Source organism: Anomalospiza imberbis, chromosome 21, assembly GCF_031753505.1.
Source record: "Anomalospiza imberbis isolate Cuckoo-Finch-1a 21T00152 chromosome 21, ASM3175350v1, whole genome shotgun sequence".
Classification (NCBI taxonomy): Eukaryota; Metazoa; Chordata; class Aves; order Passeriformes; family Viduidae; genus Anomalospiza; species Anomalospiza imberbis.
Genome location: NC_089701.1, coordinates 2,714,949 through 2,734,459, shown reverse-complemented (window position 1 = coordinate 2,734,459; position 19,511 = coordinate 2,714,949). Strand labels below are relative to the sequence as shown.

At 57.4% G+C, this 19,511-nt stretch overlaps 1 protein-coding gene across 2 annotated transcripts in view; it reads left to right on the top strand.

Annotated features, from left to right (window-relative positions):
- The first annotated feature begins 1,157 nt into the window (after positions 1-1,157).
- NOTCH1 (notch receptor 1) overlaps positions 1,158-19,511 on the top strand; it is a 41,070-nt gene continuing 22,716 nt past the window's right edge. For both annotated transcript variants that reach the window (XM_068211088.1, XM_068211087.1), the window contains exons 1-3: positions 1,158-1,389; positions 3,085-3,166; positions 19,126-19,388. In XM_068211088.1, coding sequence (XP_068067189.1) covers positions 1,332-1,389; positions 3,085-3,166; positions 19,126-19,388 — 403 coding nt within the window. In that variant the 5' untranslated portion in view covers positions 1,158-1,331. The remainder of the gene's footprint in view (positions 1,390-3,084; positions 3,167-19,125; positions 19,389-19,511) is intronic.

Sequence of the window (19,511 nt, the reverse complement as noted above, 5' to 3'; positions counted from 1 at the left end):
ACTTTTGCAGGCCCTGGTTTTCCATGCTTGATTGTGGCCCAGTGGCAGCTGGGGCAGGAGTGGGGCTCTGGGGATGAGGGCACAGGGAACCCCTGTCACCGCTGCTCTAACGGGAAAGCTGCACACATGTGGGGCTTGTGGGGCTGCCCCTGGGTTTGACTTCCCCGTTTCTCCCAGAGTGTTTGTTTGTTTGTGGATGCAGCACACGGGGCGCTGCCTGGGAGTTCATGAGTTCACAGCACAAAACAAACAACATCCGACCCAGCTGCCGGCACCTGCAGGGGAGCTGGGTGGGAAACGGCTCCACGTACCTGCGCACACCTGAGTCCTGGTGGGGGTCGGGGGGGATCCCCACACTGCGCTTCCCAGCACCAGGGGATGGTCAGTCCCTGACCCACCATCCCAGTGCCAGGGGATGGTACAACCACCCCATTCCCGTGTGTCCCGTGGTTTGTGTGCCCCAGGTCCTTGCACGGACACAGCGTGAGTCGGGCTGGTCCTGGGGCCTCCTGTGGTAGCTCAGTGGCTACTGCGGCCTCAGCGGCTGTGCAGGGGCTGGGGGGGCTGCACTGGGGAAACTGTGCAGGACCTGCACTGGGACCATGGAGGAGCTGCACTGGGATTATGTAGAGTGTGCATGGCGGAGGGCTGCATCAATACTGGGGTGGGGGCTGAACTGGGGGTGTCCGGAGCTGCACTGGGGAAATGCAGGGCTGCTGGTGGGGGCTGCATGCAGGTGTCCAGAGCTGTGCTGGGGCTCTGTAGTGGCTGCACGTGAGAGCTGTGCTGGAGCTGCACTGGGAATGGGGGCCTGCCCTGCGGGGTTTGGGGGACTGCAGGGGAACCCTGCACCGGGGCTGCACGGAGAGAAGGAGCTGCACCCGGTGCATCCGTGCCTGCATGCGGGGGAACGCACCGGGGGTGTGCGGTGGCTGCACAGAGGGTCACGGCTGCCCGTAGGGGCTGCGCGGACCCCGCAGCCGCACCCGCGTCCCACTCGGGGACCCTCCGTGGCGGGAAGGGGGCTCCCAACGGCAGCCCCCCGGGCTGGGCAGGGAGGAGCGTCTCGCCCGTCCCGTCCCATCCCCTCCCGTCCCGTGGCGCCCGGCCCGCCCCGCACCGTCCCGTCCCGCCCCCCGCCGCCCGGCCCGGCCCGCCGGGGCTGAGCAGCCGCGGGAGGCGCCGCGTTCGGAGTTGCTGCGCTCGGGCGCGCTGTGTTTGGGGCTCCCGGCGGGGCGGCGCGGACCCGCACAGGCACCGGCACCGGCTCGGCTCGGCTCGGCCGAGGCCCCGCGGATCTATGCGGCTGTGAGCGGCGGGAGCAGAGCGGGATGGAGCGGCTCCTGGCGCCCGGCCTCCTGGTGCTCCTGCTGCCCGCCCTGACGCGAGGTGAGGGCCGCCGCCGCCGCGGGCCCCGCACCGGCCGCCCCGCAGGAAGTTTGCCGGGAGCGGGGCCGGGAGCGGCGGGCACCGGAGCCCAGCGGGGCACGGCGGGCACCGGAACCCGGCGCCGTCGGGGGGTCCCGGGCCGAGAGGTTCCCGTGGGAACCGGGACTCGGCTTCTGCGGCGGGACCGGAGCGCGGCGCCCTCGGGGGGGGGGGTCCGGGCGCTGGGTCCTCGTGGGAACCGGGGCTCGGTGCCGCGGGATGCGCCGGGACTGGGCTCGGCTCCTGCGGGAGAACCGGAGCTCGTTGCCGGCGGAAGAACCGGGACCGTGTTGGGAGAGCGGGGCTGAGCCCCGCGGGGGTGGCCGGAGCTCGGGGGAGCCGGGGCCGGGACAGCGCGGCGGGGCCGGGGCTCGGTGCCCCGAAGGAGGCGCTCGGGGCCACCGGGAGCCGGAGCTCGGTGCCCGGGGCTGCCGCGGGGAGCGGCGCTCGCTGCCGTCGGGGGGAGCGGAGCTCGGTGCCGGGGGGAGCCGGGGCTCGGCCCGGCGGAGGGGCGCGCACGGCGGCCGCGCTCCTGCTGCTGTTCTGCGAGAGCTTTTGACCGTTTTGCAAATTTTTCTCGGTTTCCTGTTTCTTGAAAGTCGGGGTCCCCCGGGGCCCCCCTCCGGGGCGGGTCGGGTGCTTCGCCGCAGAGCGCTGCGCGACGGTCGGGGGCAGCGGGTCGGGCCACGGGAAAAGAGCCCCTAAAGCGGCAAGGGGTGCGGGACGGAGTGAGGAGCAGCCCATCCCGGGGGGTCGGGACCCCGTAGTGCCCCCCTGCCCCGGGACCGAGCTAGTAGCCCCCTCCGGAGAGCCCTGAGAGGATTTTGGGGAGCGAGGTCAGTGGTGCTGCTCCCACAACAGGGCTGGGAGCCGTCGGAGGCGAAGTTTGCAGAAAGTTGTGCCCGGCCGGAGCGGTCCCCAGCACCCCGCTGGAGTGGTCCCCGGCACACCCCAGTCCGTGTGCCGTGGACCACGGAGCCCCAGCGGGCTGACCCCGGGCTGCGTGGGCTCGGCGCCCGTCCAGGGCAGGATCTGGGTTGTGGCGGTGGCGGTGGGAAGCTGCAGTCGCTCAATGTGAAACTGCCCCGGCTGCACACGCGTGTCGCAGAACCAGTTACCGTGAAGAGCGAGCGGGCAGAGAAGGGGAAGAGCGAGCCGGGGTGGAAATCGGAAGCGATTCTGGTACTTTCAGCGAGTTGCTGTGGTAACTCTGCAGAATTTGGCTCTGAGGGCCAGACAATGAAACCTTTACTCATAGCAAGTTATGACGGGCGACTCATTTCGTTACCGAGCTCATGGTAACTAATGGGCCCCGGGCTGGATGTTTTCTCCCAAATGGCATTTGTCAGTCAAGGGCCTGATCTGGGGTTTCTCTCTGTCAGTCCTCCTGCTGGAGGAGCAGGCACAGCCTACCCTCAAACCCACCCTGGGTTTATTTTTAGGTGAGCCTCTCAGCGCAGGGGCCACAGAGTCCCTGTCCATCACCCTGCGGGTGAGGGCTGCCAGGTGCTGGACCCCACCTCACCAGACTGCGCAGGCACAGGGGTCTGGGGGTCTCAGTGAGCCTGTCCCCAGCCCGGGTGACACCAGGGGATGCAGCCCCCCTGCTGCCACCAGGGCCCTGAGCTGTGGCTAATGCTATCCCTCTGTTTGCAGGTTTACGGTGCTCGCAGCTTGCCGAATCCTGCCTCAACGGGGGCAAGTGTGAAACTTTTCCCAACGGGACGGAGGTGTGCCAGTAAGTATGGAACAGCCAGAGGATTTTCATCTCCCCCGACCAAAGCTATTGACATGCATGTTGACTTTGCTTTGAAGGCTCTGGATTTAATAGGGCAAGATGCGTTTTCTTTCCTTGAGTGGCAAGAATAACCTGCTTGTGTAGGAGTCACCGCGAGTTTGGCAGGATCGGGCTTTGTTCCTGGCTGGGTGGAAAAACATGGGCAAAGGGCCATGTTTTGCTGGTGTTAGCCTATGCAGACTGCCCTGCTGATGGAGCAGGAGGTAGGGCCAGCCCGCGGCGCTCCTTGGACCGTCGGGCGGGGAGGGAGGCTGTCTGTCTGTCTGTTTTCCAGCTACTCCCTCCTGGCCCCGAAGCATTGCCTTTCAGTCCCTTGCACACTAGCATGACCTGTACATCTCCAGTAAACACTCAAGAGATGCTCCATGGCATGGCTCTGGCTGCTGGAGCTGCCCCAGTGGTGTCCATGGGCCGATGAGGCATCGCCAGGGGAGCAGGGCACCTCCTCCTGTAGTGCTAGTGCCAAGCTGTGGTCTAGCCTGGCGTTCCTGGTGGGACCTGGCACCCAGACTGGGTCTTTCTCCAAGCTGATTGTGGGGAAACGGATGTGTAAAGCGTTGGGACTCTTTGAAGGACCAACCGACCCACCGCAGCGATGGCCGATTCACTCCAGGCTCCCAGGGAACAATAACCAAGAGAAATGAATAAGACTCCAGCTCCCTTTTTAAAACTATTCCATAAAAGAAATGTGAATGGGCAAGGCTCTGTTTTCCGGCCAGATTTCCCCTCTGCCTGTTGAACATGGCCTGAGCTGTGAGCAGGCGGGGAGACGTTCCCACCCACCCCAAATTTCCAAATAGGAAGTCCTCGGCGGAGGAACCTGAAGGCATTTCCAATCCCAACCTGTTGAATGGCAGTTTCCCTTGACAATGTGTGTTGCTTTTTTGCAAATCCGCCTGGGTGCCGTTACTCTGCCCAGTAGCCGGGCACCTCCCGCCCCCTTCTCCAAGCTGAGCCCCCCAACCCTTTGGTGCAAATAAATCAGCAAATCAATCAGGCACATGAGCAATTTAATGGACAAAGGCTGGGTCCTTTTGTGAGGCACTAATGAATGCACGCCACTTTTTTTTGCACAGAAGCCCTTACCAACGCTTGACGCTCTAAATCTTGTTTTCTTTCATTCAAAGAGCGACAGCTGGGATTCGGTCGAAATTCGGCAGCTATTGTTAAAGGAGGCAGATTAATGCTGTGTGACTAATCATGTATGGCTTCCCAGAATGCCCAACCCTCCACCCCCTCCCCAACCTTACACCCCTCCTTTTCCTTGTGGTCATTCTTTCCTTTTTTTCTTAAGTCTCTGCAACTCCTGATTTACATTTCATGTGCAGATGGTGATGGAATCTAATTAGATCTGATGTGTGCGAGCTCTATTTGGAGAAGCCTCCAAAGTAGGCTTGGGGTGGGTTGGTTTTTTTTTAAGAGAAAAAGTTAACTTTAAAGAAGTTCTTGGTTGCTGGCTGTGAATAACCACTTCTCTGTTGGCTGCAGATGCTTCGTGAGCGTGTGTGAGTTATTTTTGCAGGAGCACAAGGTGTGTGCTCTGGGTGTGTTAAAGCTCTTGTCCCGTGCACGGCGAGGGGGGTACGGCCAGACTGAAGGAGGTGCAACTTCCCAAGTTACCTGATAGCAACTTGCAGAATCCTGGTTTTTCACTTTGTTTGAATATCTCTTGACAAGGAGCTTTGCTTCCAAGCTTCTCAAACAAAGCAGAGCCAAGAGCACAAGATACCAGACGCAGAAAAGCTTGGCACTGCCCTTTGGCGCCTGCGTGAAATGCACCATTTTGGCTGCTGGCCACATCTCTGCTCGGCCTGGCACTTAACAAAGTTTGGCCATAAAGCCCCTTTGTGCTGCCCCCACAAATCCAATTAGAAAGTGGAGTGAAATAAATAGCGTACGAGGGGGATGCTGCTCCAGAGGACGAGTGTCCCGGCGCTTGTGCCGGGACAGAGCTCGTTGGGTTACGTGGAGCCGACTCTGATAACTCCAGCCCCGGGTTATCAGCCCTGCTACGGAAAGGGAACCGCCGGTGCGAGACCAGGAGCTTTCTCTGCTTTTTGTTATTTTACAGGGATAGTTTGTAAAGCTCCAGGTGCCTTATCTTGCTTGTCCCTTTGCCAGGTGGTGCAGGGCATGCAGGGTTTTAATTGAATGGAGGGACCAAGCATTGGCTTGGAGGGCTTGAGGCAGAAGCACACTAATTAGGCTCCTTTGGAGCTGCTTTCCATCCTGGCAGGGTTATCCGGGTCTTTCAGCACAGGCAGAGCAGCAGCAGTTTTGTGGGTCTTGCACAGACCCCAGCTGAAGGTTCTGGGTGTTTTTGTCCCAGAGCTGGAGCTTTAAAAGGTCCAGACTGGAGCTGGTGGCTGCTGCGGGACTTGGCGTGAGGTTCCGTGGTGCTGGGGAGCTCTGGCATTCCAGAAAAGGCACTCGCCTTGGACTAAGGCATTTTCCCAGACTAAATGAGAAGATTTTTCCAAGAGGTCATTTTTGACTTCTAGTGATAGCTCCTAATTAGACTGTTGGATAACCCTAGTTTTGACTGGCATCCCTGCAAATGAGTCGGGCTGATTTTAGCTCTTTGTGCCATGTGACATTTATTCCCAGGACCTCCCTTGCTCTGCTAGTTAAAAGCAGATGGCATTGAAAGAGGGCTGAGCTTCCAGCCCTGCTCCACCAGCCTCTCACCATTAAAGCCAGAGGAGCTGTGCCTGGGTTCTCCTCTTGCTCAGAGAAGCAAAAGAGATGGTGGAGGGAGAGAATAAGTTAAATTAATCACTGGGTTTGTGCTGAAAAGGGGGAAAAGTCGGTTTGCTAAAGTACTTCCTCTGTTTATGAATCAGCGCAGCGTTGTCGTTCAGCCAGGGCAGTGGCTCCTGAGCTGGTGCCCATTGCCACCACCAGCTTCCACAGGCAGCGGGCCAGAAACATGGGAAGAAACATTCTGAAGGGGACTGTAGCGGGAAGAGGTGATTATTTTAGCTCAAACCTCTTTCAGGAGACAACCAGGAAGGCAGAGGAGTGATGTGAGCCCCGCGAGTTTCTGTGCCCTTCAAGTTATTCAACTGCTCAGTCATTGTTATCTCATTGTAAAGGGCGGAAGTTTCCTTCTGGTTTGGTTTTTCTCATGTGCTTTAACCCAACGTTATTTCCATGAAATAATAACAAAGAAAAAATGCAGTCTCGGTGCTGTAGAGGAAGAGGGTGGAGTGTTGAACAATCAAGCAGAGGAAGCTCTTAAAGAAGTAGACGAGCAGTGATTCAGCCATGTTGAGAACTCTTGTTGGCTCTTTCGAGTCTGATCTCATTCTCGGAAAGAACAAGGTGGAAATGGGTAAGAGGGGAGATTAAAAATACCAAAGTGTCACCTGTTGCAGATTCCAGTGGAATAGAAACTCAAGCCCAGCTGCTGAGGTCATTGGGACAACAGTGGGGGTTTTAGGTCTTGTCTAAAAGAATCTGTTTGTATCTCTGCTCTCTGCAAGGTGTCTCGGTGGTTATCAGTTGTCTCAGGTGGTCCCACTCACTTCTGCTCTGTCTTCTTGGGATTTTATTGCTTGGGCTGAATTTTTTTTTTGCTTGGTTTTTCTCATGGCTTGGATACCTGTGGTGGCCAGAGGGTTGTTCTGTGTGACGAGCATGGGATGTGTTTGAGAGGAGATATCTCAGTGGGTCCCGCAGCACAGAGATGAGCAGGAGTGATGCAGAGGGGATCAGGAACTCACAGCAGTGTTCATCACCTCACATTAGTGGGGCTATTCCCCACCAGGTACTCGAAGCTGTGTGCTCACAGAATGGTTTGGATGGGAAAGGACCTTTAAAGGTCATCTGCAGTGAGCAGGGACATCTTCAATTTCCATGGTCTCGTGATGTGAAGCAGTGCACGGGGCTCTGCTCCCTGGGGCTGGAGGTCACTCACTCCGTGGTATGGGGTATGTTTTATTCCACCAAAATCTCTTCCATCTCAACACCTGACTCGCTGTCTTCCTTTCTGCTGGCAGCCACAACACGTCCATTTGTTCCAGCTGATACCTCACCTCCCGGGCTATTATGGTTTATTGTATGTAGCATGAGGGTGACACGTATAAGTCACTGCTAGACCAGGCTATTCACCAATTAAGGGCTCGGACAACATAATCAGGAGGCACTTAGCAAGTTTTAAAATAACATTGTTTGGAAATTAACCTGCTTTTTCCAGGCCTGCAGGTGTGGTGACCCTCGTTGTGCTCGTGTTGGTTGGTGTCCCAAGTGGTGGTGGCGTGTGTACATGAGTGGAATGTGAAATTTATAGAGCATCAGCGTGTTTAACGAGGGAGTAGCCCCAGGGTGCACTTAGGGAGAGCTGGTGAGCTCTGGATCTGGATGGAGACTTCTCTGTGGTTAACGTGCTGCCAGGTGAAGGTTTTGCACCATAAGTTGGGGCTGCAGGGTGGAAGAGCCTCTGGGATATAACTTAAACCCCCCTGGGAAAGCAGACCTGCTGTGGGGTCTTGGTTGAGTCCTGCCTTCTTCCCAGTGGCCAAAAAGGTAATCAGGGTCCCCTGCTCCACTCAGGGCTGGGTGCAGGCATCCTTGAGGACCTGCCAGGCTCCTTCTGCTGCCTGGGATGGGGCAGCACCGAGGGGCACTCGGGCTGCTCACTCACCACTCCCCAAGCTGGGCTATTCCTGCAGCTCTGCTTTGTGTTCAGCAGTCTGGAGAAGTGATGGTTTGGGATGATTCCAGTTTCTTCCCAAATGGTGTTTTCATCTCATTACATGCCTGTGGCACGTGGTGCTGAGCCCCATGCCTGAAGGCTGGTGCTGCATGCACCCATCCCAGCAGCTGTGCCCAAATCCCATCGGTCCCTGATGCTGCCTTGCTGCAGGGTGCCCTCATGAGCCCGGATTTGCTGCAGCCAGAGTACTGGAATAAGGATAGAAATGCTGCTCTGGTGTCAAGGGGAAATGGTGGATTTTTGATTCTTGGGTCTCTGAGTGTGGAGGCACCCAGGAGCAGAGAGGTGTGAGGGTCAGGCCCTGCTGACTGGACTTTATAGCAGAGCTCCTGTGTGTGATGTTGGGAAGTCTTTGCAGCACCCTGCTGGTCCCAGTGACACCAGACCATGGCAGCTCCCCAGGACAGTTAGAGATATCCACCTGGGAGCTCCCCAGGGTTTAACACCTGGGTCTTGCTGGTAGAACAGCTCAGTGCTGCTTCCAGCTGAGCATCTGGCCAGATGTGATGGTGCCTGTTCACACATGGACACCCACATCTGGACTCTGCCTTCCTCTCATGCACATCTGGTGGGTCAGGTCCTCTCCTGTCACCTCCTCATGCTGGCAGGCCCCCCATGGGCAGGGTCTGTGGTACAGGACGGTGTTGGGGTTTCCACATACCTCATATCTCAAGCAATTTGCTGGTGGTTAAAAGGGTGACCATGGAACTGTGGAATAGTTTGGGTTGGAAGGGACTTTAAAGACCTCATTTCAGCCCCTTCCATGTGCAGGGACACCTTCCACTAGCTCAGGTTACTCCAAAGCCTGTCCAACCTGGCCTTGGTCACTTTCAGGGATGGGGCAGCCACAGCTTCTCTGGGCACCCCGATGATGCTGGAGGTTCTCATTGGTAAATGCAGTGCTTGGTGTGAGAGATGCAGGAATAAAACCTCTGTGAGGTGTTGGGGATGGGGCAGAGATGTTTGGCTGGGATATATATGGACAGCTCTGCCCCCAGAAAGAATATTTTCAGTTGGAAGGCACCTACCATGACCACTGAGTCCAACTCATGCCTACCACCTCACGTGCAGCAGAATTCATGCTGTGCTTAAAGCCAGCCATACCCAAAATCAGTTCTGTGGGGAATCACAGAACACCCTGAGCTGGAAAGGGCCCACAAGGATCATTGAGTCCAGCTCATGGCCCTGCACAGGACAAACCCAAAATCCCAGCGTGCGCCATGGGAGCAGGATGCTGGTGAGAAGCGAGCTCGGGGTGTGCCTCCCTCACACAGCCGTAATTAATGTCTGCTTTAAGCTCTCACCCATCACGTCCTCCCCTTCCCCCCATGGCAGCCTGGAGTTAATATTGGAAAAGCCAGTTAAACAGTTAATGTTTAGGCCATGGTTATTAGGCTCTTGCACATTTCCAGCAAAGGGAGCCGAGTCGCATTTTAATGGGAAACTTTCATGCTCAGTCAAGTTGCAAAAATTTATTTGCGCCGAAGTAATTTTCTTTTAACAAGTTTTCACCCTAATTCCCTTCCCCAAAACCTGGATTTAATGGTATTTATATGGGAAATGGATTTATTAAGTTTTAATGATGCTATAACGTTGCCCTTATTTAATAGAAGGGGCACCCTGCAGGCAAGTGGCCTGGTGGTGGTGGGCTGGGAGCCACAGGGGCACCCAGGGGTGGGGAACCTGTGGCCTTGGGCTTGATTTAAAGTCACCATGGCTGAGAGTGGCAGTGCCAGCTTTGCTTCTACCCTCTGGGCTGTGCATGACCTGTTGTCAGGACTGAATTTGGCGTCCTGCTGCCAATTCCTCCTCATCCTCCGTGGTGTGATGTGATGCTACCTGTGCCTGTCACACCTGTCCCCAAGAGGGGCATGACAAGGAGCCCTTGGCACTGTGGCTTTTGGCTTTGTCAGCTGCTCTGTCCCATGTCAGTGGGGTGATGGGCACCTCAAGGGCCACACACTCCCTGCTGGCATCACTGCCTGGGGATCAAGCATTTGTGAGTGTCCCATGGTTTATTTTAAGGAGTTTTCGGCTGTCAACGAGCAGCCATGGAGGAGAGCATGTCCCCAGCACTCCTGCCCTGCTGGAGCATCCCTGCTTGGGGGGAACAGGGTGAGACCCTCCCAAAGGCACTCCTGGATGGTTAAGCCATGGGATGGCTCCTCTGGAGCAGGTGGAGGAATGTGCCTGTCCGCTGGGATGCTTTGGGGCGGGCTGGGAGAGTGACCCCGCGGGGGAGCAGCAGGGAGGAGGAGGGGGCTGTCCCTGGCCCCCAGCCCCTATTAAAATGTTAGACACAGACCTCCAAGTCAAAAGGCAGGGCGACAGACGGCCCTTTCACAGGGCCTGCTGCTCCCCACAAAAGGGGGGTTTCCAGGGGAGGGGGGCAGGAATGCGGGCTGCGGCCGGAGGGCAGAGCCGCCACATTGTCCCTGCTCCCTCGGCGAGGGCGTCATGTTGACACAGGGATTTCTGCTGGCAAAAGGTGGCCGAGGCAGAGGCTTCCTTCCCTCTCTCGCCGTTTCCTTGGTTAAACTCGGCAGCAGCAGAAATTCCGGGATACAGAGCCCAGGAGCTGATGCCGGTCTGCTCTCAGGTCCTTAAGCACATGGTTTCCAAGTGGGCAAGTTTTGTTGCTAATAACTATTTTGGGGAGTTTTGCTTGCAAAGGGAGACCAGCAGCTCCATGGCTGTGAGGTTGAGGGGAGCTGGATCCATCCCTGTCTGGCCATTGCCACCTCTGCCCACTCCCCATCCCACTGAAACATCCCCAGCAGGAATTTCTTTGGCTTTCGGTTGGCTTTGTGCCACGGGGCACCCGTGTGCTCTGCAAAACCCCCCTCTCCTCCTTGTTTATAAATATCAGGGCTAAATTTAGCTTGTTTAAACTTTTGGTGGCTGTTCAGATCCTAATAGTAGGGTTTAAGTTCAGGATTAGACGAGTGGGATGGTGGGGTCACGAGTGGGAGTTTTCCATATTTGGCTCTGGGGCAGCGCGGTGTTTAGCCAAAACTTGGTTTGAGGGGGAAAGGGGGGGAAAAAAAGGAGTCCATCATCACTTAGTGAGATGGTGACACTGGGGCTGTGTGTGTGCCAGAGCTCTGAGAGCACAGCGGAGTGAATTCAACCTGCATGGGCAGCAAGTGCTGGGTCCAGAGCGGGGGAAAACCTGCAGTTACCCCATAAGGGCTGGGGAGGGAAGAGTGACTTCAGGCAATGCTGGGCTGGTGGGCAGCCTGTGGAGGTAGAAACTCCTTATCTCCCCCACATTGTGACTTTTTCTTCTGCTGACTTAAAGAATAAAACATTTTTAGAGGGCAAAAGCAGGGAGCAGTTTCAGGGGGTGTTCTCAGATGCCACAGGGGCTGGGTGCCATTCCAGTGTCTGATGGGCACTGCGGGTGCTTGCTGGGGGACCTGCCCCAGGAAAGTCACACCGGTGGGTGATGGGACCATGTGCCAGCCCCAGCCCAGGCTGTGTTCCCTGGGGATCCTCTGCTGGAAGCACATCCTTCGTGGTCACCCCATGAATGGGCTCCCGCAAGAGACGGAGCAGGGGCCAGGGTGAGCACAGTGAGCCGGGCTCCCACAAACAATGGGGCTGTGCAGCTTCACACCGGCAGAGGATATAAAAAACATCGACTGGGGAAAACAAATATTTCATAGCAGCCATTGTTGAGGGTGGGAATGAGGCGAGTTTTGTCTTGGGCTCTTCCTTCGACATCTTTCATGTTTGTTGTGAATGAAGCTCCATTGAAAGGCAGCTCCTTCCCAGGTAGCCAGTTACCACCCGTGAATAGCCTGGCCACTCTGCTTAGTAATGGGATTATATTGTTTTTCATTACAATGGGAACTTTGGTTCCCAAACTGTCCTGACTAATGTCTGCTTAAGAAACAAAGCCATTTTTTTTCCTTCATAGGAGGAACAGGGCTCTAGCATGTTTTTTCCCCTACTCCTGTCCAGGAGTATATCCAGCTTTGGGAATTCCTTTAGTTTCTCTCCAGATGAAAGTCTGGATCTTAAAATCTCAATTAGATGACTTGGGCTAGGTCAAAAATGAAATGGAACAAGAAAAGAAAAAAACACATCAAAGACTTGGGATTGCAGTTTACTTTTTTAATTAAACAGGAATGGAGATCTGCTCTTGCTTTATTAACCTGATGTCACTTGGAGTAACCTGCTGCTTTGCCAACCACCTCCCTGTGTGAAACTCTGCTTTTTTCCCAGGCTGGTGTCCCAGAGTGTTTAATAAAGCAGGACCTGGATGAGACTTCTTAAAAAACCACCACTTAGGTCTGGAGCTGGGTTTTGGTACTGGGAGCTCCATCGTGGCTGGAGGTTTCTGTGGGGCTGTGCTGGTGCTGGGGCAGCTTTAGGGTGCATCAGCCAGCCGGGGTGCCCCACATGGGTGAGGGCAGCTGGGCAGCTCTGCCTTCATGCCTTGGCTCTCCTAGGAGCTGTGGTGAAGCCTTTGGTTTCTTAACAGCCACATGTGCCAGGAGCCACCAAGCAAAGCTTCAGGTGAGGTGTGGAGCCAGAGGGGGCTCAAGCAGCCCCCCAGCTCCTGGCTGCCAGGGAACAGGGAGCATCCACAGCCCCATGTGCTCCAGGGAGATCAGGGCAGCACCCAAAGGTATTCCTCGTCTCCCTGCACCCGTTTCCTTCTGTGTGCTCCTGGCAATGCCAGGCGAGGAGGTTGCGGCAGAGAGCAGGGTCCTGAGCTCTGATTCCCCAGCAGGATTGTTTTCCAGACCTCCCTGCCTTCCCCTGGCTCCAGAGTGTGCTCCTGTGTCAGCAGGCTGTTTCCAAGGCAGGAAGCCATCCTGGAGAGCACAGTATGCACCTGTTGCTCCGTGCATCACGGGAGGGATTCCCGGGGAGGCCGTGCAATGAGAATTAATGGAATAAGCTGGAGTAAGGAGCAGGTTTCTTCTCTCAGGGAGACATATCCCCAAGCACTAGCCTTTTCTTTGGCCACATTGGAGCCAGGGGAGATCAGGGTTCGCTGGGCTGGCAGCGAGCAAACGTGTCTTACGGGAAAGGGTGTAACTTCAGGAGAGAGCTGGGGTGTCGCTCCCAGGCTGTGCCAGGCAGGGAGCCACTGGCACAACTGGAAAGGTGACTCTGGTGTGTGGCAGCCTGATGGAAAGCAGGCTCCCTGCTGCCTGGGCTGTGCAGCTGCTGGGGCACAGGGGAAGGTGTGGGGCAGGAGGCTGTGGTTCCCGTTGTCAGCCCGAGGATGACGGTTACCCCGAGAGGTGTAGGGCCGTGTCACTGCTCTGCACCTGGAGCAGCCTGCACTGGCTCTGGGCTGTTGTGCAGCTAAGGGAGGCTCTCCTGCGGGTTGGTTCTCCTTCCCTCAGCTGTTGCCAGCAAACATGTGAAATCTGAGTGTCCTGCTCATGTTGGGCCACTTGCTTCGCTCCATGGGGTCCCGACCACGCTGGCACAGCCACCCACAGGTCATGCAGCACATTTGCTGCTGCAGAGGGCTCTGGGGGTGTGAAGGTCCCTCGGGGGAACCCTCTGCACCACTCAAGGTCACAGTTGTGGTCCTGAACCTTCTCTGTGCTGGGGTGGCCCTGCCTGAGACTCTGGGGCTCATCTGAGGTGGCTGTTCTGAGCCACAGGTACCACGGAGCAGAGAATGGCATCCCCCATCCCAGCCTGTGGGGGTGGAGGCCTCTCCCCATGTTGGGAGACCCTACACCCAGCACCAGGGAGTGTCCTGCTCCCATTGGTCTCATGTGCCCCCAAAATGGTGCTGGAGTAAAGACCTGAGCCTGCCCTGCTCAGCTTTCCCACGCTGCTCATACCTTGGGGAAAACAACCACGGCCGTTTATGCTTCCAGCAGCTGAGGGTGAGGAAGAGGTTAGGTGATAGCAGAGCAGATAAGAGGCAGCCTGGATGTGGGGCCAGGGGCCAGGGTGGGGCTCCCCACCAGCCCCCTGTCCCCTCCTGCAGTGTGAGGCTGTCCCCTGAACCTCCCCCTCCCTAGGATGGGCATGGGGGACAGCCCCTGCATGTGCTCCAGTTTACACCTGGTTTCCACTTTACTTGTTGGGTTTTTTTGGTACATTTTGAGCCCAGAGTGGGTTTTACCTCCAGCCCTGCCACGGTCTCAGCGTCCCTTGGGAGGACACGCTGCAACCAGGCAGGAGGGCAGAGGGTGGTGTGAGCTGGGGGGTGATGCAGGTGATCCAAGGGGTGTCCTGGGGATCCAGGACATCCCCCGTGCAGCCAGCACCCCTGAGACACGCCCTGGCCCCGGGCTGTGCTTGTGCAGGGCTGTGCATCCCCAATTTGAACAAAGCCCCCGTGCTGCCATGCGGGAGCCGTGCCGGGCTGGGTGTCATCTGTGCCGGCCGTGGCAGATGGCAGCTTAGTGCAGAAAGGAAAACATTAGTCTTGGGTCAGAGGTCACAGAAACATCTGCCTCGGGATGCTTTCAGTGCCCGCATTGCTGCGGAGGGACAAAACCTGTTGCTGGTGGGTTGGAGGAAAAGCCTGGTGCACCATGAGCGGGGATACAAAGGGCTGGCAGCAGCAGAGCCACACACCCAGAGCAGAAACCACAGGCTGGGGGGGCTGGGATGGGCACCCCAACTCTGCCACCTCTGCCAGAGGTGCTGGAAGCTGTGGCAGCCCAGCGAGCAGAGGTGTAGAGCAGAGCTGTGGCAGCAGCTGGCTCTGATACTCCTGCAGCTCATTCACGCTTCTGATTTTCTGATCTGCTGAGCTCTCCTGGAGCCTTGCTGGAAGAGCTGCAGCGTCGGGCCATTGGTTGTAACTCCTTAAGGATGTGCAGCAGACACAACAAATGCACGTGCCCATGCTGAGCAGATCCAGATTTGGCCCAGGCTTGGTGCTGGGAGCAGAATGGGAATTCAGGGCCGCTGTTGCTGTTCCCAGGCTGTCCCCAGGGACTGCTGTCTGACCTTGGACAAGGCCTTCTCCATCACCCTTCACACTGGCCATGAATCATGCAGATTTATGGCCAGCAGCTCAGTGCATTATTAATTGTGTCCCCCCTCAGCACAGTTTGCACTCGGATGCTCATTCCGAGGGGGAAGACACATCCCAGCCTGGTGCTGTGGGAATCCAGCTCCCAGCCTCTGCCTGACCCCCAGAAACAAAAAAATCCACCGGGATGGCCAGACACCCGGGGGGTGTAAATCAGTGTGTTCACCCCTGCAAGGAGCACCCTCATCCACTGGGATGGGGACTGTCCCCTGTCCTGCCTGGTCCCTTGGTGGAACACACCCCAGAAGTGTAGAGTTGTGAGATTGTCTGCTGCAATGGTGCTGGGAGAGGGAGAATTGTGTGTTGGAGCAGGGCTTGGCCATCACTGGGATGGGGATGGGTTTGGGGATGCCATCACCCTCCATCAGTGGCTAAAATGGAGCACTTGATGCCTCCTCAGCACATTAATGAGTCAGTGGAAACAGTGAGGGAGACACGTGGGTATTTTTAGCCATTCCTGCCTGGTTTGGGAACGGGTTGCTCGTCATGCCTGGAGCTGGGACTGTGACCACACTGGCCTAACTGAGGCTTTCACAGAGGCTCCTCAGGACCCCGGGCAGCTTGGCCACATTTCAGTGCCTCAAAGCCGCTTTCTAATGGCCCTCCTGAGCTGTTTTGATCCTGCAGCACCCGCCCTGTCCTCTGCCAACAGGTATATCTGTAATTAAAGCCGAGCTTTAATGTCTCCTATGCTAATTTCCATGAGCTGCTTGGGGTTTGGTTTGGGTAGCCCTGGCTTGGGAAATGCCAAAGGAAAAACCACAGGGTGATCTTCACCTGGCTGAGCCCGCGGGGACGTCGCATCCTCCACGTCTGCTCACCTGGAATCCCTGACACCACCTCATGTTTTTTACAGAAAATAAAGCTCAGCTCCTTGGACTGAGCTTTAGGAGAGGCTTTTAGTCCCTGGAGAAATAGGTGGCAGTGTGGTGAGGTTGTAGCAAAGCTGGGAGTTGAAATTAGCTCTGCTGAATCCAGCCTTTCCAGACCTGGAAAAGTTGAAAAATGGATTGCCCTGATTCTTCACCTGGTTTTTGATCTCTTGCTTTGCATGCGAGACTTTGTCTCCAGGCTTTCCTCTGCAGCCAGGACTCTCTGAATCTGCTGAGGTCGCTGGGCTTTGAAATGCAGCTCCAGTCTCTGTCTGTGAGTGAGCTCCAGGACCCGTGAGGGGAGGGAGCAGGGAAATTCATCCTGTGGCTTCATCCACAGCTGGGAATGCGCTCTTCCCTGCTTGTCCCAGACCTGCTGTTGCAGAGAGGGCAGGAACAGCCCCGTTCTCTGCTGAAGCATCTACAGAAGATGCAGGAGCGGTGTGGAATCCAGCAGGTGTGAGAGAGGAGGATGTCCTGGGCACAAAGAAACCAAGATGACTTAGAAGCCATGGGAGGATCTGGGAGGTTCCCCGTGCTGGGAGCCGTGTGTGAGGTGGGTGTGTGAGGTTGGGAGTTGCTGGGTACGTACAGAGGGTCTGTGCTGCACAGCCCCACGTGGAATGATAGAAGCTCCTCCTTGGGTTAGAGCAGTGACTGCTGGATTGGAAGGGTGCCTGTGCTGAGGTGCTTTTTTCCTGAAGATTTGCTGGGAATGCCCCTTTCTGGGAGGAGAAATATGGAGCGTGAGTGTACCCTGGACTTGATGGCCCACCTGTGCCCATCCCAGCCCTTCCAAGCTGAACTCTTCCCTGCCATCTGCTGCACTCTCCTCACTTCTGGACCCGATTGTGGCTGTAAATCAGCTCTTAACACAAACAAATAGAAATTCATTTTAAAATAATCTACCAGCTCTATGAAACTTGAGGGGTTTCCTGAAGCACAAGTCTGGAAAGCACCTGAGCAGCCCTGCAGGCGTGAGGCAGCCCCCAGCCTGGGCCCTGCCAGTGACCCCAACCCGCCCTGTGCCTTCAGGCAGGGGCTTCCCTGTCCCAAAGGGTTCCTCTTCCCATCACTGATTAACCTCTTGGCTAATAACCACGCCCAGATTCAGGCTGGGGTTTCCTTTGCTTTCCCACCCATGAGTTCAAACCCCCACTTGCCTGCGCTGGAATCAGAATCGGTCCGAAAACCAATTTTGTGGGAGGGCGCTGGGCTGTGTGCCCCTCTCCCCGACCTCACGGCGCAGGAACCCCAATTCCAGAGAGCCCTACTGCCCTCCTGCCTTGGCCTGGGATGCCGAGCATCCATCCCCTCCTGGTCCCCTGGCGTCGTGTCCCTCTCCCGTGGTGCCACCACCGCGCTCAGCGCTTCCCGCGCAGCCACCGCCGCTCTTTGTCCAGCACCAATTTTTTTTTTTTTTTTTGTTTTTACCCCTCTCCTTATTCCCTTTTCCCCCTTCTCCTTATTCCCTTTTTTCCCCCCCTCCTTTCCCTCCCGCTGGAGCCTGCCGTGACGCTCCGCTGTCCGCCAGTCCCCGCGTAGCGCGGGGGGATTGTTTTAAGAAAAAGAGCGTGTGCGGTGCGGCGAGGCGGGGGTTTTGCCAGATGACTGCACAGCCCAGCGGCGTGCCTGTGCCTGCTCCTGTCCCCGCGCCTGTGCCTGTGCCCGGCCCCGCACAAAGAGCCCTTCTCCGGCGGCCCCAAGCTCCGCATTCCCCCGCGCAGCCACCCAGAAGCGCCGTCGCCCCGCGGCCGCGGCGCCCGGGGCTCGGAGCCGCCGGCGAGCCGGGCACCGTCCGCGGGCGCCGGCAGCTGCTCTGCCTCATTAGGATGCACACCTGCTCCCCGCCGCCCTTTGTGTGCCGAGCAGATGCCCTGATTTATTATTATACACATTTTCTTTTTCATTTGGCCTGGATAATGCCGTCTCATTAACTCAAAATGTCTCCGAATCCTGACAAATTCTCACACAATCCCCGACAATGAAATCAGAATTGGGTTAAAAAAAAAAAAAAAAAAAAAAGAGAGAAGAAAAAAAAAAAAAAGTAGGAGGAGAGGGGGAGCGGGGCTGAAACGTGGTCTTGCTGCCGGCAGAGCGCCGTGGATCCGGGCTGGGGCTGCTGAGAGTGGGGTTTGCTGGTTGTGCTTCACCAGAGGAGCCCCACAGGCTTGTTTTGGGGGTTGCAGGTGACTGCTGTGCTCTGCAGCATCCTCTGGGATCCCCCCGCACTCACCCCCTTGCCACAGCAGTCTTGGAGGCAGTGCAGGAGGCTCAGGAATGCGACGTCCCACCAGATCTGATGGCAACAGGTGTGAGCTCGTGGTGCCCTGAGCCTGACCTGCCACAGCACCGTGGGGACCACAGTCCCCCAGTGCCCGGGTGCTGCCACCTTCCCCACCCATCACCTCCAGCTGGGGTTGCCTTACCCCCAAGCCGGGGAGCTTTGTGCCTCATCCCTGGGATTTTTTTTGTGTCAGGTGCACAGCTTTGCTTTGTCCTCAGCTTCCTCCCTCTGCAGGGTCCTGCCAGCCACACATCCTGCCCAGGCAAACCAGGATAGCTGGTGGGGTTTGCCCTCAGGGCATATGTCTGGTGCCAGCTCCAGTCCTGCTCCAGCCCAGGTGGCCAGTGGTGACACATGGTGAAGCTGGTGGTGGCATCAAGGGTTCTTTTCTCAGGCCCCCACGCAGAGGGATGCAGCAGCCAGGGCCACTCGCCCTCCTTGTGCAGGGCTTGGCTTTGGGGAAGCTCTCAGCTGATTTCGAGGAGCAGGAACTTGTCCCACCTGTTGCCAGCCAGTGCTGAGCCCCTGCTTAATTGTGTTTGAGTGATTTAGGATGCAGGGAGGATAAAAATAGCCCTGGTGAAGCAGAGACTCCAGCATGGGCAGGGACTCCAGCATGTCCCCATGCTGCCTGGCCCCGTGGATTTGGTGTGGGTATGGGGATGCTCCTCTTGCTCCCACCGTGTGTCCCTTGTGCCTCGATTTCCTCTTCAGCAGGGAGGGGAGGGAGAAGAGCCTCCCTGCAATGAGACGCAGGATGTCAGCGCCGCGGCTGCGGTTGTGCAAGTCAGCACAGGCCCCTCCATGGGGGACGCCTTTGTTCCCAGCACCTCTTTCATCTTCCTCTTCCCAGCCCGGAGGAGCCAGGGCAGAGCAGAGCCTCGCCACTGCCAAACCCGACGTGCGTGCGTGCGGGGCTGGGCCGGTCCCCGGGGCGCACGGTGCCCTCGGGCCACTCGGGGCCACCCCACTGACGGCGTGTCTCGCCCCTGCCAGGTGTAGCGGTGCCTACGTGGGCGAGCGGTGCCAGCTGCCCAACCCCTGCCTGAGCTCCCCCTGCAAGAACGCGGGCACCTGCACGGCGGTGGTGCGCGGCAGCACCGTGGATTACACCTGCGCCTGCCGCCTGGGCTTCACCGACGAGCTGTGCCTGACGCCCCGCGACAACGTCTGCCTCAGCAACCCCTGCCGCAACGGCGGCACCTGCGACCTGCTGACGCTCAGCGAGTACAAGTGCCGCTGCCCGCCCGGCTGGTCAGGTGAGGGGTGGCACCCCCCTGGGGACACGGCCGGCGTGGGGAGGGATGGCCTGCCACAGGGGCGGAGAGCTGCCTCTGAGTGTGGGGTCTGAGAGGTGGGGAGGGTGGTCTGCAAAGCTGGTG